Genomic DNA, 18,117 nt, shown 5'->3' with positions numbered 1-18,117 from the left:
TATGGTGTTTTCATGTCGCAGCTGATTCAATTATCTTGTGCTTGTTTCCAGTGCCACGATCAGACGTCAGCAACTGACAGACTCACAACACGTGGCATATAAAGATGCAGATAGAGAAAGATTTTGGAGAGTTTTACGTTTGTCATCATGATATCGACGAGAAAGATTTCTTTGTGACACGTGTTTGATGTTAATTAAAATGAGAAATTTGTCATTTACCTTGTTCTTATGGGTAAAAGTGACACAACATACTTGGATTGACCAAGATTTACAAAGAGGGTGTCGTCGATGAAGCAGAGGACGCGAACCCTTCCGAAACACATTATCATATTATCCTTGTACCTTTTCAGTGTAAATCTTTCTTTGGTTAATATTTTGTCCAAGTTTTATTGAATTGGTGTTTGAATTAAGATTCTGTTGGCATGTCAGTATTTTCTTTATTTTTGTCTGTCTGTTTCCTTAAATTATCACAGAAGCTGCCTTAATTACTAAACTTAGGACCAGATCGAAACTTCGTCAACACCTTTTTTATATTAACTTTATCAATGCCCAGCTGAACGTGTACCTATCTACATAAGTGGGGAGTCTCTACCACTATGTAACATATCTAATGTAACTTTACAAGTGTGTGAGTAATCACAAGGGTTATTTTACAGGGCTTTCCATACTTTGACTGCCTACCATAGAACCAAACGAGACCATCTGATTAGTCATAAACCTTATAATGACAGATTTCTTTGAAATTTGGTATGTGTTATAAGTATGACACCATGAACACAACCACTGCTTTGAATGCTTTGTAACACCTATGACTTTTTTCAGGACTAGTTGTTTACAGTTATATAAAACACATCTTACCACTGTAATATAACTTTGTTTACAGAGTGTCAAAGCAGCTCTGCAATTTTACATATCTATACCCCAGATTACAAAACAACACTATCATATGTTTGATAACGAGTATATTTTATTATCAAAAGAATGTCTTATTCATAGTATATAACTGACCGACTACTTACACTGTACAGTACCAATACCTTTCATAGTTTATATTATTCAATAATATCCCAATATCTGACAAATAAAGTTTCCAAAGCTGCTACATACAATGCAGTATCTACTCTATAAATAATCAAAGATATGTTTCATCATTTTGTTTAAAACTTAAACCTGGATTTCTGAGTATCTATTCTACATTCAATTTCCTATACTGTGTAAAATTTGATAATGCCCTTTGACAAACCATGTATAATTATTACTGCATTTCAACTGACTTCAATCAAAATTAACACTTCTCTCTTTGTGACAAAATTCTACAAGTCTGGAGAAATGAAAATGCTGATAGGTCAAAGACCAACACACATTTTTTTCTTTCCTGTTGGCAACTGTGTTAACTAGTACCATAAAACAAAACCTGGGTCCATGGATTACTATTTCAAAAGTAAAACATTTGCGAGCAATGCTCAGCAAGAAAATGAAAAGAAATATGATTTCATTACCAAATAATAATCTAGATTTGTTAAAAAGCAAGCATATAGTTCTGGCATTTTACACATTTGTTGTCACATGAAAATGTCCTAAAATGAAGCAAACGAGAGAAAATTTGGTACAAATATACATCTTACTCAGTCCTTTTCTTGTATTCAACAGTTTATTAGTGAGTTTGATGTTTGACACCCAGAAATCAATAATAAATCTGTAACAGGCAGAGGACACATATAACTTGTGTAGTTAATAGTTTATATATTGTAATGCTCAACAGACCAATAATGACGCCAGATGAATGAACATATTCATATCAATCTCAATTAACAAGGATTGATGCAGTACGACAGATTTAATTCAATAATTAAATAAATAAGCTCTCCATCCATACACACAAAATACAATCTTATAACAACTTTTTTGTTCACTTTATGTTAGTGTGATTGTTACAATGACAAATGAAACAGGGTGTTTTAATGAAACACTATGCCCCTATCAAATTCTGAAGTGGAACATTAAAACTGTACTGTGTAAGACATCTGCACTCTTTGTGAAACCCTTTTTAATACCTCTTTAGCATGGTAATGATTCTTGTTTTACTTTCAAACGTAAGTCAAAAGACAAGGTCAAGGTCACATGGTCAAACATTTTTGTAGCACCGGAAGGGTCTTGTCACAAGGACGACACATGCCAAATATGAAATCTCTGGCTTTTACAGAGCAACAGTTAAGGACAAGGTTAAAGTTGACACCAGAGAGACATCACAAAAACAACAAGCCCCCGATCTTTCGATTAAAAAGAAAGAAAAAAAAGTGGGAAGAGGTGGGCATGGAAATATTGTCGCATACCAGGACTGTGCTGGAGCCAAGAAACCTCACCAAGTTCTTCTTGTTTTAGGCACACATCATTATTAATCAACACCAACTCTTACACTCTCTTCAGTCTCTAGGCTTTATATGTGAACTTTAATTGTAATCAGTGTAGAAGTATGATGATACACATATTCCCACATTAAGTCACCTATATCACTAGTGTGTACAATGCCAAGGTTGTTTTTCTCTTGGCACCAACAATGCCTTAATCTGTATACATTTACATGTGACATGTACAACATTTGTCAGCGGGAATATTACAATGTGTAACTCCTATTTGTTTATCATTGACATTAAGACCTTGTTTTCTTTATCCTTGTAAAGCCCAGAACACGTAAAGACTGTAAAATGAAGAGATTCAGTGCTATCTAAATTTGTTCTAATAATATTGAAGGACTTCACCATAATCACTTATTCGACTCTGAAGTTTATAACAAAAAGTCAAAAAGCATATTTGGCTAAAATGGTTGAACCAGGAAAAAAAAATAATACAAGGCACAAAAATGTCTGATAAAAAAACAGATGAATAAAAATGTTCTATCAGTTCTGTTGTACATACTAAGTGAAAATATTACCTGTCAACAGATAAGTTCATTGCAGTTAGATGCCTGGCCGTATTTATTGTTCCATCACACCAAAAACGAATCCAATAAAAACAATACATTAATAGAAAACTTGACAAAAACAACCAAACTTTATCCATTTTCTATCCTACTCTTGATAGATAGATTCTCCTTACCAAGCAATAAAAACATCTAACACTAACCCACACCACAGGCCAATAATGTTTAACACTAACCCACACCACTGGCCAATAATTTCAAACACTAACCCACACCACAGGCCAATAATGTTTAACACTAACCCACACCACAGGCCAATAATGTTTAACACTAACCCACAACAAAGGCCAATAATGTTTAACACTAACCCACACCACAGGCCAATAACAACTGTTAGGGGACAGCCTTAAAATATAATGGTCCTGGGTTTCTAAAACCAGCACTTAAGGTATTAGTCTAGCACTGTCTAGTGTTACATGCCGTTATCATGACTGACCATGTTATTTAAACAGAGAATCCCAATCGACAGTAATCACACCGACCATGTTATTTAAACAGAGAATCCCAATCGACAGTAATCACACCGACCATGTTATTTACACAGAGAATCCCAATCGACAGTAATCACACCGACCATGTTATTTAAACAGAGAATCCCAATCGACACACTAATCACACCGACCATGTCATTTAAACAGAGAATCCCACTCGACACTAATCACACCGACCATGTTATTTAAACAGAGAATCCCAATCGACACACTAATCACACCGACCATGTTATTTAAACAGAGAATCCCAATCGACACACTAATCACACCAACCATGTTATTTAAACAGAGAATCCCAATCGACACAGTAATCACGACTGACCATGTTATTTAAACAGAGAATCCCAATCGACACTAATCACACCGACCATGTTATTTAAACAGAGAATCCCAATCGACACAGTAATCACACCGACCATGTTATTTAAACAGAGAATCCCAATCGACACTAATCACACCGACCATGTTATTTAAACAGAGAATCCCAATCGACACAGTAATCACGACCGACCATGTTATTTAAACAGAGAATCCCAATCGACACAGTAATCACGACTGACCATGTTATTTAAACAGAGAATCCCAATCGACACAGTAATCACACCGACCATGTTATTTAAACAGAGAATCCCAATCGACACTAATCACACCGACCATGTTATTTAAACAGAGAATCCCAATCGACACACTAATCACACCGACCATGTCATTTAAACAGAGAATCCCAATCGACACAGTAATCACACCGACCATGTTATTTAAACAGAGAATCCCAATCGACACAGTAATCACGACTGACCATGTTATTTAAACAGAGAATCCCAATCGACACAGTAATCACGACCGACCATGTTATTTAAACAGAGAATCCCAATCGACACAGTAATCACACCGACCATGTTATTTAAACAGAGAATCCCAATCGACACACTAATCACACCGACCATGTCATTTAAACAGAGAATCCCAATCGACACTAATCACACCGACCATGTTATTTAAACAGAGAATCCCAATCGACACTAATCACGACCGACCATGTTATTTAAACAGAGAATCCCAATCGACACAGTAATCACACCGACCATGTCATTTAAACAGAGAATCCCAATCGACACAGTAATCACGACCGACCATGTCATTTAAACAGAGAATCCCAATCGACAGTAATCACACCGACCATGTTATTTAAACAGAGAATCCCAATCGACACAGTAATCACACCGACCATGTCATTTAAACAGAGAATCCCAATCGACAGTAATCACACCGACCATGTTATTTAAACAGAGAATCCCAATCGACACAGTAATCACGACCGACCATGTCATTTAAACAGAGAATCCCAATCGACAGTAATCACACCGACCATGTTATTTAAACAGAGAATCCCAATCGACACAGTAATCACGACTGACCATGTCATTTAAACAGAGAATCCCAATCGACACAGTAATCACGACCGACCATGTTATTTAAACAGAGAATCCCAATCGACAGTAATCACACCGACCATGTTATTTAAACAGAGAATCCCAATCGACACAGTAATCACACCGACCATGTTATTTAAACAGAGAATCCCAATCGAACTGTACTACTGTCACAGGATACTCACACAATACAAAGACAAATGTGTGTATAAAGCTATTTACCACTGACCCAAGATATAAATAGAACAAACCATACACATAGTTATGATATCTCAGACTGCCTTCAATAAATTGAAAGTCCACTCAATACAACACATACTCATGTGTTCCTTTTAACTGTCAGGTATTACCAATGGACAAAATGATATTTCCTTACACTAAACATCCATGGACAAAATGATATTTCCTTACACTAAACATCTTTGGACAAAATGATATTTCCTTACACCAAACATCCATGGACCAAATGATATTTCCTTACACTAAACATCCATGGACAAAATGATATTTCCTTACACTAAACATCCATGGACAAAATGATATTTCCTTACACTAAACATCCATGGACAAAATGATATTTCCTTACACTAAACATCCATGGACCAAATGATATTTCCTTACACTAAACATCCATGGACCAAATGATATTTCCTTACACTAAACATCCATGGACAAAATGATATTTCCTTACACTAAACATCCATGGACAAAATGATATTTCCTTACACTAAACATCTTTGGACAAAATGATATTTCCTTACACCAAACATCCATGGACAAAATGATATTTCCTTACACTAAACATCCATGGACCAAATGATATTTCCTTACACTAAACATCCATGGACCAAATGATATTTCCTTACACTAAACATCCATGGACAAAATGATATTTCCTTACACTAAACATCCATGGACAAAATGATATTTCCTTACAATGAATATCCATAAATCAATACAACAAACAAGCACTGATGTGTTCTTAACACATTTCAAGACTTTGAACCCAATAGCAGTCCGTAACATTTTGTTACACTAAATAACACCATTTCAGTAAACAAATACAACACTACAAATACTGTCACTTACATATACCAGTATTTAATTACTTTCTCACCTAAAGTTATTACGATTAATATTTCTTTCACAATCAGACATGTCAATAAATTTTAGACCATGAGGAAAGTAAGAAATGGCCATGAAAGGTACATCACCAAAGCTACCTAATAAATATATACATTAATATAATAGACAGTAGACTGTACACTGAATTAATATCCACTGGAAGACCATACTTATCTATAATGACATGTCAAACCACCTAATAAAGTGATAACAAAACCCTATGTAAGATATAAGCACAATGATGATATCAAGTTGTTGACTTAATATCTAGGGTGCTAACCTTCTGAAAAATATCATTAATACCATATCCAACGGGAAACCATGATGTAATATACTATATTATATACCTCATGTCAAACCATTAGATATACTACTTCTATAGCTAATGGGAAACCATGATATACATAATTTACAAATCCAACAGAAAAATATTAAGTATACAATTCATAATATTCACAATATGTACTAACAAAATAAAGTGACATCTTTGGTGAAAAATGATAAACAAATACTTTGTCTTGAATAGTGACATGTAACAAGGAACAAATTAAAAAATATAAAGTTTGAAGTGAAATTTGAAAAAAAAACAGTTACAGAAGAAAAAAAAACCATGCATAATGTTTACAAATAAAATGATTACTGTAAATGTTACTTCAGGCGGTGCAAATTTTAGCTCATTATCACACTTCAGTGAATTAGCAAATGCTGCATTTGCTCGTCTACAAGGATCGCTATAAACATGAACAGCATTCAGAAATTACTGTTAGCGCACTCATATTTTAGCGCAATACTGCGAAAATATGCATGTTTACAGTATTTTGTTTTGTATATATTTCTGTAAAAACTCCTTGCAAATTAATCAATATCAGAGGAAAATTTATTAATGCTTTGGTTTCCTAGAAATCCTGTTATCACATGTGTTATATTTAAATCACTAGAGAGTTATATGTCAAGGGAGATAATTATTTCTCAAAAAAATGAATATCCTTCATAATAGTGAGCATTGCTTTCACATTTACATTATACATGATTCTGTAGACATCTTAAGAAAATGTAACGATAGATTTGCAGTACACATCATGAGATCTGTTTTACAACGAATGTTAATTTACAACATAACATCTAGTTGTATTGACCCAAATTACCCAATATACAAACCCAATGCTAAAAATAAAAAAATGATTTTGTCAGTGTTTAGAACTGACTGATTTTTTAGCTTCTTCTGCAACCTTTGATAACTTACTGAGGAATTCGTAATGATCATTAGCAGCTGCTGTAACCAAAAGTCCATCATGATTTTTCACATCCCCTTCTGTTTTGTACTTGTAGTCTATAGTATCTCCTTCAAGTGTGGTCATTTTGCCATTTAAAGCAGATAAAACAGCATTTGGAGCACAGATGTCCCATTTCTTGATAAGTGTTATATGTACATATGCATCAGCGTTTCCTCTAATGACTTCCAAAGTCTTGTAGCCTATAAAAAGAAATTCTCCATAAATAGGACATTGTCTGATAACAAGCTAATAATGTTAAGTTTTGTTTTAGAAGATTTTCTGTATCATACAATGTTGAGATGAGCAAAATATAAAACAAGAGGTCCAATGGGCCTAAATAGCTCACCTGTTGCGCAGTTTACACAGAAGACATTTTTGGTTTGTTAAATAAATTTCTACAAACTTTAAAGCATATTCCTCTAGCATGCTACTTTACAATTACCATGATTCATGATCTGTTGCTTATTAAAAAGAAGTTGATTTAAAGTTCAAACATATTTGAACAATATGGCTTTGAAAGTAGATAAAAGTGATTCATTTGACAAAAAGACTTAGCCCTTCATTGAACAGACCCAATATTAATTCTCTTGGCGTTATGGTTATTGAAAAGAAGAAAGTTCTTAAACAAATTAAATTATTGTGACAAGTGTAAGTCATTCATTTGAGTTAGTTTGCTTACCCTTCATCCCTGCTACATAGCCAATATATGTACAACGGGCTGAGGCCAGAAAAAGGAAGGAAAGACAAGGAAAAGTTGAGGCCAGACAAAAGGAAGGAGAGACAAGGAAAAGTTGAGGCCAGACAAAAGGAAGGAAAGACAAGGAAAAGTTGAGGCCAGACAAAAGGAAGGAAAGACAAGGAAAAGTTGAGACAAAAGGAAGGAAAGACAAGGAAAAGTTGAGACAAAAGGAAGGAAAGACAAGGAAAAGTTGAGGCCAGACAAAAGGAAGGAGAGACAAGGAAAAGTTCAGACAAAAGGAAGGAAAGACCAGGAAAAGTTGAGGCCAGACAAAAGGAAGGAGAGACAAGGAAAGGTTGAGGCCAGACAAAAGGAAGGAGAGACAAGGAAAGGTTGAGGCCAGACAAAAGGAAAAGTTGAGGGCAGACAAAAGGAAGGAGAGACAAGGAAAAGTTGAGGCCAGACAAAAGGAAGGAGAGACAAGGAAAAGTTGAGGCCAGACAAAAGGAAGGAAAGACAAGGAAAAGTTGAGGGCAGACAAAAGGAAGGAGAGACAAGGAAAAGTTGAGGCCAGACAAAAGGAAGGATGACTAGAAGGATGATGGATATTGTACCATGGAGTAAGAGAACTTTGGGCAGATGAGCACAAACTTACAGTTTCTTCATTAAAACTGGTTTAGGGGACCAGAATATTTCACAGTTTGATTTTATTTGAGTGGTCTATTTCAAGACAGATCAGATTATAGTAGACTTTTGTAAATATGATCAATCTCAACACAGTACATTTAACACAAGATTTGTCATTTGTGAGACAGAACATTTTACAAAAGACTTTTTTCCAATTTTACACTTTGTAAGAGATTACGTTATAATAAATATGATCTTACCTGCACCACCTGCAGGAACTATTTTGGTATCATTTCCATATGCTTTTTTGGCAATCTTCTCCACTGGCCCACTGTGTGACCGTGATACAATAATGGTTCTCAGAGGCTTTACTTTACTATCTGATGTACTCTTCTGTGAAACTTTGAGATTATCAGAGTGACCGTATCCTACCCAGGCCCAGGCTGAAAGAAAACAAATCAGTGTGTATCATATTCGTATGGGATAGAGTTTAACATGAAATAAGCACACTGATTATGACAACAGGTCATGATCAATACTGAATCAACACAAAATTACAACAAAGACATTAAACATCAGTTTTACCAGTCATTATAGTGACCATAAGTTGGTCAGTTTTACCAGTCATTATAGTGATCATAAGTTGGTCAGTTTTACCGGTCATTATAGTGACCATAAGTTGGTCAGTTTTACCAGTCATTATAGCGATCATAAGTTGGTCAGTTTTAGCGATCATAAGTTGGTCAGTTTTACCGGTCATTATAGCGATCATAAGTTGGTCAGTTTTACAGGTCATTATAGCGATCATAAGTTGGTCAGTTTTACCAGTCATTATAGTGACCATAAGTTGGTCAGTTTTACCGGCCATTATAGTGACCATAAGTTGGTGAGTTTTACCTATTTGCTGCCTGAAAGGTTTATATATAACTCCTATTCTTGGTGATCCTCTCACTGCTACACAAATCATTACTGTTACATAGTCCTGTAAGTTTTCTGAAATCCAAGTAAAATATAACCAATAATTATCAGTTGTTGTTCATATCACAATAATCAATATATTAGTAGGAGTTCATCAACACACTATCATAATACTGGTTATTTAACAGTGATGTTGTAACAATAAAAACTTGTCTCCTGTGTCCTTGCCTCTCCATATTATTTCGGTTAAGCATGCATGCATGTTGTATTTTTTACAATATTTATGAATTAAAAAAGTGTGATTAATGCTAAGCTATTATAATTGAAGGTCATCTTTAATGTGAGTCGGGAGGGTCATGGACTGCTAAGAAAAAAATTCCTGGTTTGATTACAACAATACATGCTCTTAGAGAGACAATAAGCTCAACAGGGACCTGAATGTAACCTTTCACAATGTACGGTTAATAAAAGATTTCATACATGTATACACCAGTGTGTTGATGTATATATTATGTATACACCTGTGTGTTGATGTATATATTATGTATACACCAGTGTGTTAATGTATGTATTATGTATACACCAGTGTGTCGATGTATGTGTTATGTATACACCAGTGTGTTGATGTATGTGTTATGTATACACCTGTGTTGATGTATGTATTATGTATACACCAGTGTATGTGTTACGTATACACCAGTGTGTTGATGTATGTATTATGCATACACCTGTGTGTTATGTATACACCAGTGTGTTGATGTATATATTATGTATACACCAGTGTGTTGATGTATGTATTATGTATACACCAGTGTATGTGTTACGTATACACCAGTGTGTTGATGTATGTATTATGTATACACCTGTGTGTTATGTATACACCAGTGTGTTGATGTATATATTATGTATACACCAGTGTGTTATGTATACACCAGTGTGTTGATGTATGTATTATGTATACACCTGTGTTGATGTATGTATTATGTATACACCTGTGTATTATGTATACACCAGTGTTTTGATGTATATATTATGTATACACCAGTGTGTTGATGTATGTATGTATTATGTATACACCAGTGTTGATGTATGTATTATGTATACACCAGTGTGTTGATGTATGTATTATGTATACACCAGTGTGTTGATGTATGTATTATGTATACACCTGTGTGTTGATGTATGTATTATGTATACACCAGTGTGTTATGTATACACCTGTGTGTTGATGTATGTATTATGTGTACACCTGTGATTTGATGTATGTATTATGTATACACCAGTGTATTATGTATACACCAGTGTGTTGATGTATATATTATGTATACACCAGTGTGTTATGTATACACCTGTGTGTTGATGTATGTATTATGTATACACCAGTGTGTTATGTATACACCAGTGTGTCGATGTATGTGTTATGTATACACCAGTGTGTTGATGTATGTATTATGTATACACCTGTGTTGATGTATGTATTATGTATACACCAGTGTGTTGATGTATGTATTATGTATACACCTGTGTTGATGTATGTATTATGTATACACCAGTGTGTTGATGTATGTATTATGTATACACCTGTGTTGATGTATGTATTATGTATACACCAGTGTATTATGTATACACCAGTGTGTTGATGTATATATTATGTATACACCAGTGTGTTGATGTATGTATTATGTATACACCTGTGTTGATGTATGTATTATGTATACACCAGTGTGTTGATGTATGTATTATGTATACACCTGTGTTGATGTATGTATTATGTATACACCAGTGTGTTGATGTATGTATTATGTATACACCTGTGTTGATGTATGTATTATGTATACACCAGTGTGTTGATGTATGTATTATGTATACACCTGTGTTGATGTATGTATTATGTATACACCAGTGTGTTGATGTATGTATTATGTATACACCTGTGTTGATGTATGTATTATGTATACACCAGTGTGATGATGTATGTATTATGTATACACCTGTGTTGATGTATGTATTATGTATACACCAGTGTATTATGTATACACCAGTGTGTTGATGTATATATTATGTATACACCAGTGTGTTGATGTAGTATTATGTATACACCTGTGTTGATGTATGTATTATGTATACACCAGTGTGTTGATGTATGTATTATGTATACACCTGTGTTGATGTATGTATTATGTATACACCAGTGTATTATGTATACACCAGTGTGTTGATGTATATATTATGTATACACCAGTGTGTTATGTATACACCAGTGTGTTGATGTATATATTATGTATACACCAGTGTGTTATGTATACACCAGTGTGTTGATGTATGTATTATGTATACACCTGTGTTGATGTATGTATTATGTATACACCTGTGTATTATGTATACACCAGTGTGTTGATGTATATATTATGTATACACCAGTGTGTTATGTATACACCAGTGTGTTGATGTATGTATTATGTATACACCTGTGTTGATGTATGTATTATGTATACACCAGTGTGTTGATGTATGTATTATGTATACACCAGTGTGTTGATGTATGTATTATGTATACACCAGTGTGTTATGTATACACCTGTGTGTTGATGTATGTATTATGTATACACCTATGTGTTGATGTATATATTATGTATACACCAGTGTGTTGATGTATATATTATGTATACACCAGTGTGTTATGTATACACCTGTGTGTTGATGTATGTATTATGTATACACCAGTGTGTTGATGTATATATTATGTATACACCAGTGTGTTATGTATACACCTGTGTGTTGATGTATGTATTATGTGTACACCTGTGTGTTGATGTATATATTATGTATACACCAGTGTGTTATGTATACACCAGTGTGTTGATGTATGTATTATGTATACACCAGTGTGTTGATGTATGTATTATGTATACACCAGTGTGTTGATGTATGTGTTATGTTTACACCAGTGTGTCGATGTATGTATTATGTATACACCTGTGTGTTGATGTATGTATTATGTATACACCAGTGTGTTATGTATACACCAGTGTGTCGATGTATGTGTTATGTATAAACCAGTGTGTTGATGTATGTGTTATGTATACACCAGTGTGTTGATGTATGTATTATGTATACACCAGTGTGTTGATGTATGTATTATGTATACACCAGTGTGTTGATGTATGTATTATGTATACACCAGTGTGTTGATGTATGTATTATGTATACACCAGTGTGTTGATGTATGTATTATGTATACACCTGTGTGTTGATGTATGTATTATGTATACACCAGTGTATGTGTTACATATACACCAGTGTGTTGATGTATGTATTATGTATACACCAGTGTGTTATGTATACACCAGTGTGTTGATGTATGTATTATGTAAACACCTGTGTGTTGATGTATGTATTATGTATACACCAGTGTATGTGTTACGTATACACCAGTGTGTCGATGTATGTATTATGTATACACCAGTGTGTTGATGTATGTATTATGTATACACCAGTGTGTCGATGTATGTATTATGTATACACCAGTGTGTTGATGTATGTGTAATGTATACACCTGTGTGTTGATGTATGTATTATGTATACACCTGTGTTGATGTATGTATTATGTATACACCAGTGTGTTGATGTATGTATTATGTATACACCTGTGTGTTGATGTATGTATTATGTATACACCAGTGTGTTGATGTATGTATTATGTATACACCTGTGTGTTGATGTATGTATTATGTATACACCAGTGTGTTGATGTATGTATTATGTATACACCAGTGTGTTATGTATACACCAGTGTGTTGATGTATGTATTATGTATACACCAGTGTGTTGATGTATGTATTATGTATACACCAGTGTGTTATGTATACACCTGTGTGTTGATGTATGTATTATGCATACACCAGTGTGTTGATGTATGTATTATGTATACACCTGTGTGTTGATGTATGTTTTATGTATACACCTGTGTGTTGATGTATATATTATGTATACACCTGTGTGTTGATGTATGTATTATGTATACACCTGTGTGTTGATGTATGTGTTATGTATACACCAGTGTGTTAATGTATGTATTATGTATACACCTGTGTGTTGATGTATGTATTATGTATACACCTGTGTGTTGATGCATATATTATGTATACACCTGTGTGTTGATGTATGTATTATGTATACACCTGTGTGTTGATGTATATATTGTGTATACACCAGTGTGTTGATGTATATATTATGTATACACCAGTGTGTCGATGTATGTGTTATGTATACACCAGTGTGTTGATGTATGTATTATGTATACACCAGTGTGTTGATGTATGTATTATGTATACACCAGTGTGTTATGTATACACCAGTGTGTCGATGTATGTGTTATGTATACACCAGTTTGTTGATGTATGTGTTATGTATACACCAGTGTGTTGATGTATGTATTATGTATACACCTGTGTGTTGATGTATGTATTATGTATAAACCAGTGTGTTGATATATGTGTAATGTATACACCAGTTTGTTGATGTATGTGTTATGTATGTCAATCTGTGTTTATGCATATATTATGTATAACCCTGTGTATGTTTAATGTATACATCTGTGTATATCATAACTGTATGTATGTATTATTCATTAACCTGTGGGTATGTACTATGTTTACACATAATCATGGTTAATCTACATGAGAATTACAACTCCTCAACTATTACATAACTCAAGGACTTTCTGGAAATACTTCAAACTTAACATTGTAGGGCCCATTGTTATAAGCAATAAAGTTAAATATGAGCCATAAAAGATGCAGACTAATCAGTGTACACCTGTGTACGAATATTTATATCAGGTTACCTGTGTATTCCTGAGTGGCGTCCAAGGGATCTACCCACACTGTTATGTCCTTCTTTGGCACTTTTTCATCACCCTTGATAACATTTTCTACCTCTTCAAGTGTTTTGCTGACATCGTCAATTGTTTTAAAATCAACAGGTTTTAAATCCTTCTCCTCCGATATAATCTAAAAAAAAAATTCATGATCATTTACAGAAGTCATCTATATGTTGGAAGTCAGAAATAGTCAGATTCATGTATGTTACTGAAATAACACTTATAACTAGACAAAATTCTGAATTAACAATCTCTAATGCTTAATTAAACATAAACTGATACCTGTGATCTATATTTGAAATTTTCTGAATTATCGGTCCTTCTCTCTCCGAAAAATTCAAGGTATTTTTCATGGAAAATGGTGATAAATTAATATTCTGAAATCCCAGTGGGGTGATATGATTGGTAAGGTGATGTGGAGGGTTGTGTATTACTGGTGGGGGGATATGATTGATAAGGTGATGTGGAGGGTTGTGTATTACTGATGGGGCGATATGATTGGTAAGGTGATGTGGAGGGTTATGTATTACTGACGGGGCGATATGATTGGTAAGGTGATGTGGAGGGTTGTGTATTACTGATGGGGTGATATGATTGGTAAGGTGATGTGGAGGGTTGTGTATAACTGGTTGGGTGATATGATTGATAAGGTGATGTGGAGGGTTGTGTATTACTGACGGGGTGATATGATTGGTAAGGTGATGTGGAGGGTTGTGTATTACTGATGGGGTGATATGATTGGTAAGGTGATGTGGAGGGTTGTGTATTACTGACGGGGTGATATGATTGGTAAGGTGATGTGGAGGATTGTGTATTACTGACGGGGTGATATGATTGGTAAGGTGATGTGGAGGATTGTGTATTACTGGTGGGGTGATATGATTGGTAAGGTGATGTGGAGGGTTGTGTATAACTGACAGGGTGATATGATTGGTAAGGTGATGTGGAGGGTTGTGTATTACTGACGGGGTGATATGATTGGTAAGGTGATGTGGAGGGTTGTGTATTACTGACGAGGTGATATGATTGGTAAGGTGATGTGGAGGGTTGTGTATTACTGACGGGGTGATATGATTGGTAAGGTGATGTGGAGGGTTGTGTATTACTGACGAGGTGATATGATTGGTAAGGTGATGTGGAGGGTTGTGTATTACTGACGGGGTGATATGATTGGTAAGATGATGTGGAGGGTTGTGTATAACTGACGGGGTGATATGATTGGTAAGGTGATGTGGAGGGTTGTGTATTACTGACGGGGTGATATGATTGGTAAGATGATGTGGAGGGTTGTGTATAACTGACAGGGTGGTATGATTGGTAAGGTGATGTGGAGGGTTGTGTATTGCTGATTTTTAACTTCTCTGAATAAATTATCAATAAAATATGAGATATGACATTAATATCTTACTTCATTGAATCTAGTAAACTGGAGTTATTGATATTTTAACCTGTCATATCAGCTTGTCAGTTACCGTGTTAATTTCCATATTTAAAAAAATTCACCCTATACTGATTCAGATGACAATCTGTTTATTGTCATAAAAGCTGTCATTTAAACGAATCAGTGACAATCTTTACAGTTTGCTTTAATAATCTTAATTGGTTTTTGTATTGTATTTTACATTATTTTATTGACTCTGAATACAGTGAATGATTCATTGGGTATATTGGTCCCCCAGAGTCCTGACATGTTTTAATTCAACAAAAGAAACCGGACACATTTAGGCAATGACACAATATCCTCTACAGTATATAAAATAGTCCTAAATTTGTGTAGGAATCTGGGAATTGCTCACCAATTTTCATGCTGGAATGAGCCAATTGGTTCACAAATTGTCAAACGCATCTCGAGGTGCATAAAATTATATTGTAATGGCTTTTAAGTTGGGTGTTGCTCTTTGTAATCTTCACAAATACAAGTATGATATGTGCAACAAGTATGTGTGTACAGTTAATGAGAACGCTATGTGTTACGCATTATTTGAGTTGCTTCCCTTCTCATATGAGTTACCTTTGAAAACCATATGGTTCATCAAACAGGAAACATATTGCGGATATTAATATATATATATATAGATGACAGGTAGAAGACTTTTATGTATATCTATATCAGAAGTGAACTTTTGAAATGAAATGTAGTTTCACACTAACATAAAAGTCTTGACATAATTCCTAAAATACTTTCAAACACAAGTGTTTTAATTTATTTGATTGTTATCTGAGTTTTTCCTCTCTTTAGGTGAATAAACCTGTTCTTTATGTAACCCTGGTAAAAATACTAGCCGCAATATACCACTCGGCTAGAGAGACCTTCACTTTAGCTTAATTGGTTGAGCGTCCGACAAGAAGTAAGCCAAGGGTTCCGGGTTTGATTCCTAGTGGAGGCTTGAGATGAAAAATGACCTCTGTTAAATTGGCGCCCATGTAGGGACCCGGGAATAGTACTTAGCCATGCCCCACCATCATCGCTGTGACCCCTGGAAACTCAAGGACAAGTTATTTCCTGGAGGGGGAGTATGTAACCCTGGTAAAATACTAGCCGCAATATACCACTCAGCTAGAGAGAACTTCTCTTTAGCTGGATTGGCTGAGCGTCGGACTAGTGAGCCAGGGTTCCTGGGTTCGATTCCTAGCGGAGGCATTGAGATGAAAAATGATCTCTGTTACATTTACTCCTCCAATTATTATACTGTGGAATTCATGACATCTAGTGTTAAACATCAACTGCATGTAAAAGCAATTTCTTTCAATGGTTTAGCAGTCACAGGTAGATGACAATATAATGACAAGTATCTATTAAAAATGTTGAGCTCCTTGTGCATTGGTACAGTGCATTTGTGCACTGAGAAATAAATTTGTTACTCTAATGAGTGATGATTACTTTGAAAATAATTTTTTTAAACATGTCAAACAAGAAATGCTGTTTTCATTTTGATATGGCTTGATAACCAATCCTTGTGACACTATGTATATTTGCACAACTTCATTAACTGTTGTCTAACCTTATGCTAAAATGACAACCTGTATCATTGACTGTGTTCTCTATTGACTAAAGTGCAGGTGAGCATAAATATACCCGTGTTTCATTTCTAGTCACAATATAAGCAATGGAGATGGCTTGTATCCCAAAGCTTGTGACATTAACAAATAGCCAGATAACTGAATTATACACATATTTGGTGAAAATGTTTCACAGAAATATATGTTTCTATTTCAAACGACCAAGGCAATGCGTAACAAATTTATCACTGAAAGCAGAAGCTATCACTTATACGCATGACTTTTTCATGCATGACATGTTTGATGTGATAAGAGCGGTAAATGATTATACCTGAATACCAGTGAATGCTTTCGACATCCCATATACAATTGCTCTGTGGGATTCTGAATCTCCTTCAGTTAGCATCTCCTTTGCCCCCTCCTTCGTCTTGCCTTTCACCGTTTCTCCTAAGCTGTTTTTCAATCGAATTTCCTTGACTCTTGCGCCTCCACGTCTAGCTAATTCGATGCTTGCTGTCAGGAGTTCTTTCATACTTACAGTAGGTTCCCTGTTAAACCAATTTGGAACACCAAACGCATATATGACCAAACACAATGCTACCGCTAAAAACATAGCGGCTCCTACAGGGTTCAGTTTGATGTTGGCAGGACCCATGTTGCTTGTTGTATGATGTGTGATGTGGCCGTATTGTCACCACCCTCTGTTTC

General features: G+C 34.9%; 1 protein-coding gene across 1 annotated transcript; it reads right to left on the bottom strand.

The window, feature by feature from the left end:
* Positions 1-6,520: 6,520 nt before the first annotated feature.
* Positions 6,521-18,064, bottom strand: LOC132556723 (inositol monophosphatase 3-like). Its single transcript, XM_060221168.1, has 5 exons — positions 17,741-18,064; positions 14,374-14,539; positions 9,507-9,602; positions 8,870-9,052; positions 6,521-7,503 (listed from the first exon to the last, which is right to left on the bottom strand). Exons 1-5 carry the CDS (start codon positions 18,062-18,064, stop codon positions 7,217-7,219), a joined length of 1,056 nt encoding a protein of 351 aa, XP_060077151.1. The 3' UTR covers positions 6,521-7,216.
* Between the last annotated feature and the right edge of the window lie 53 nt (positions 18,065-18,117).

Source organism: Ylistrum balloti, unplaced genomic scaffold (assembly GCF_031769215.1).
Source record: "Ylistrum balloti isolate Yb309-2 unplaced genomic scaffold, AGI_CSIRO_Ybal_v1 Utg369650, whole genome shotgun sequence".
Lineage (NCBI taxonomy): Eukaryota > Metazoa > Mollusca > Bivalvia > Pectinida > Pectinidae > Ylistrum > Ylistrum balloti.
This window is presented reverse-complemented; position numbering and strand designations above follow the sequence as displayed.

Coding starts and splice junctions, on each gene's coding strand:
- LOC132556723 (XM_060221168.1), bottom strand. CDS start 18,064: ATGGGTCCTGCCAACATCAAACTGAACCCTGTAGGAGCCGCTATGTTT. Junction 14,540..17,740: donor AAGCATTCACTGGTATTCAG/GTATAATCATTT, acceptor TTTTTTTTTTAG/ATTATATCGGAGGAGAAGGA. Junction 7,504..8,869: donor AGTTCCTGCAGGTGGTGCAG/GTAAGATCATAT, acceptor TTCTTTTTATAG/GCTACAAGACTTTGGAAGTC.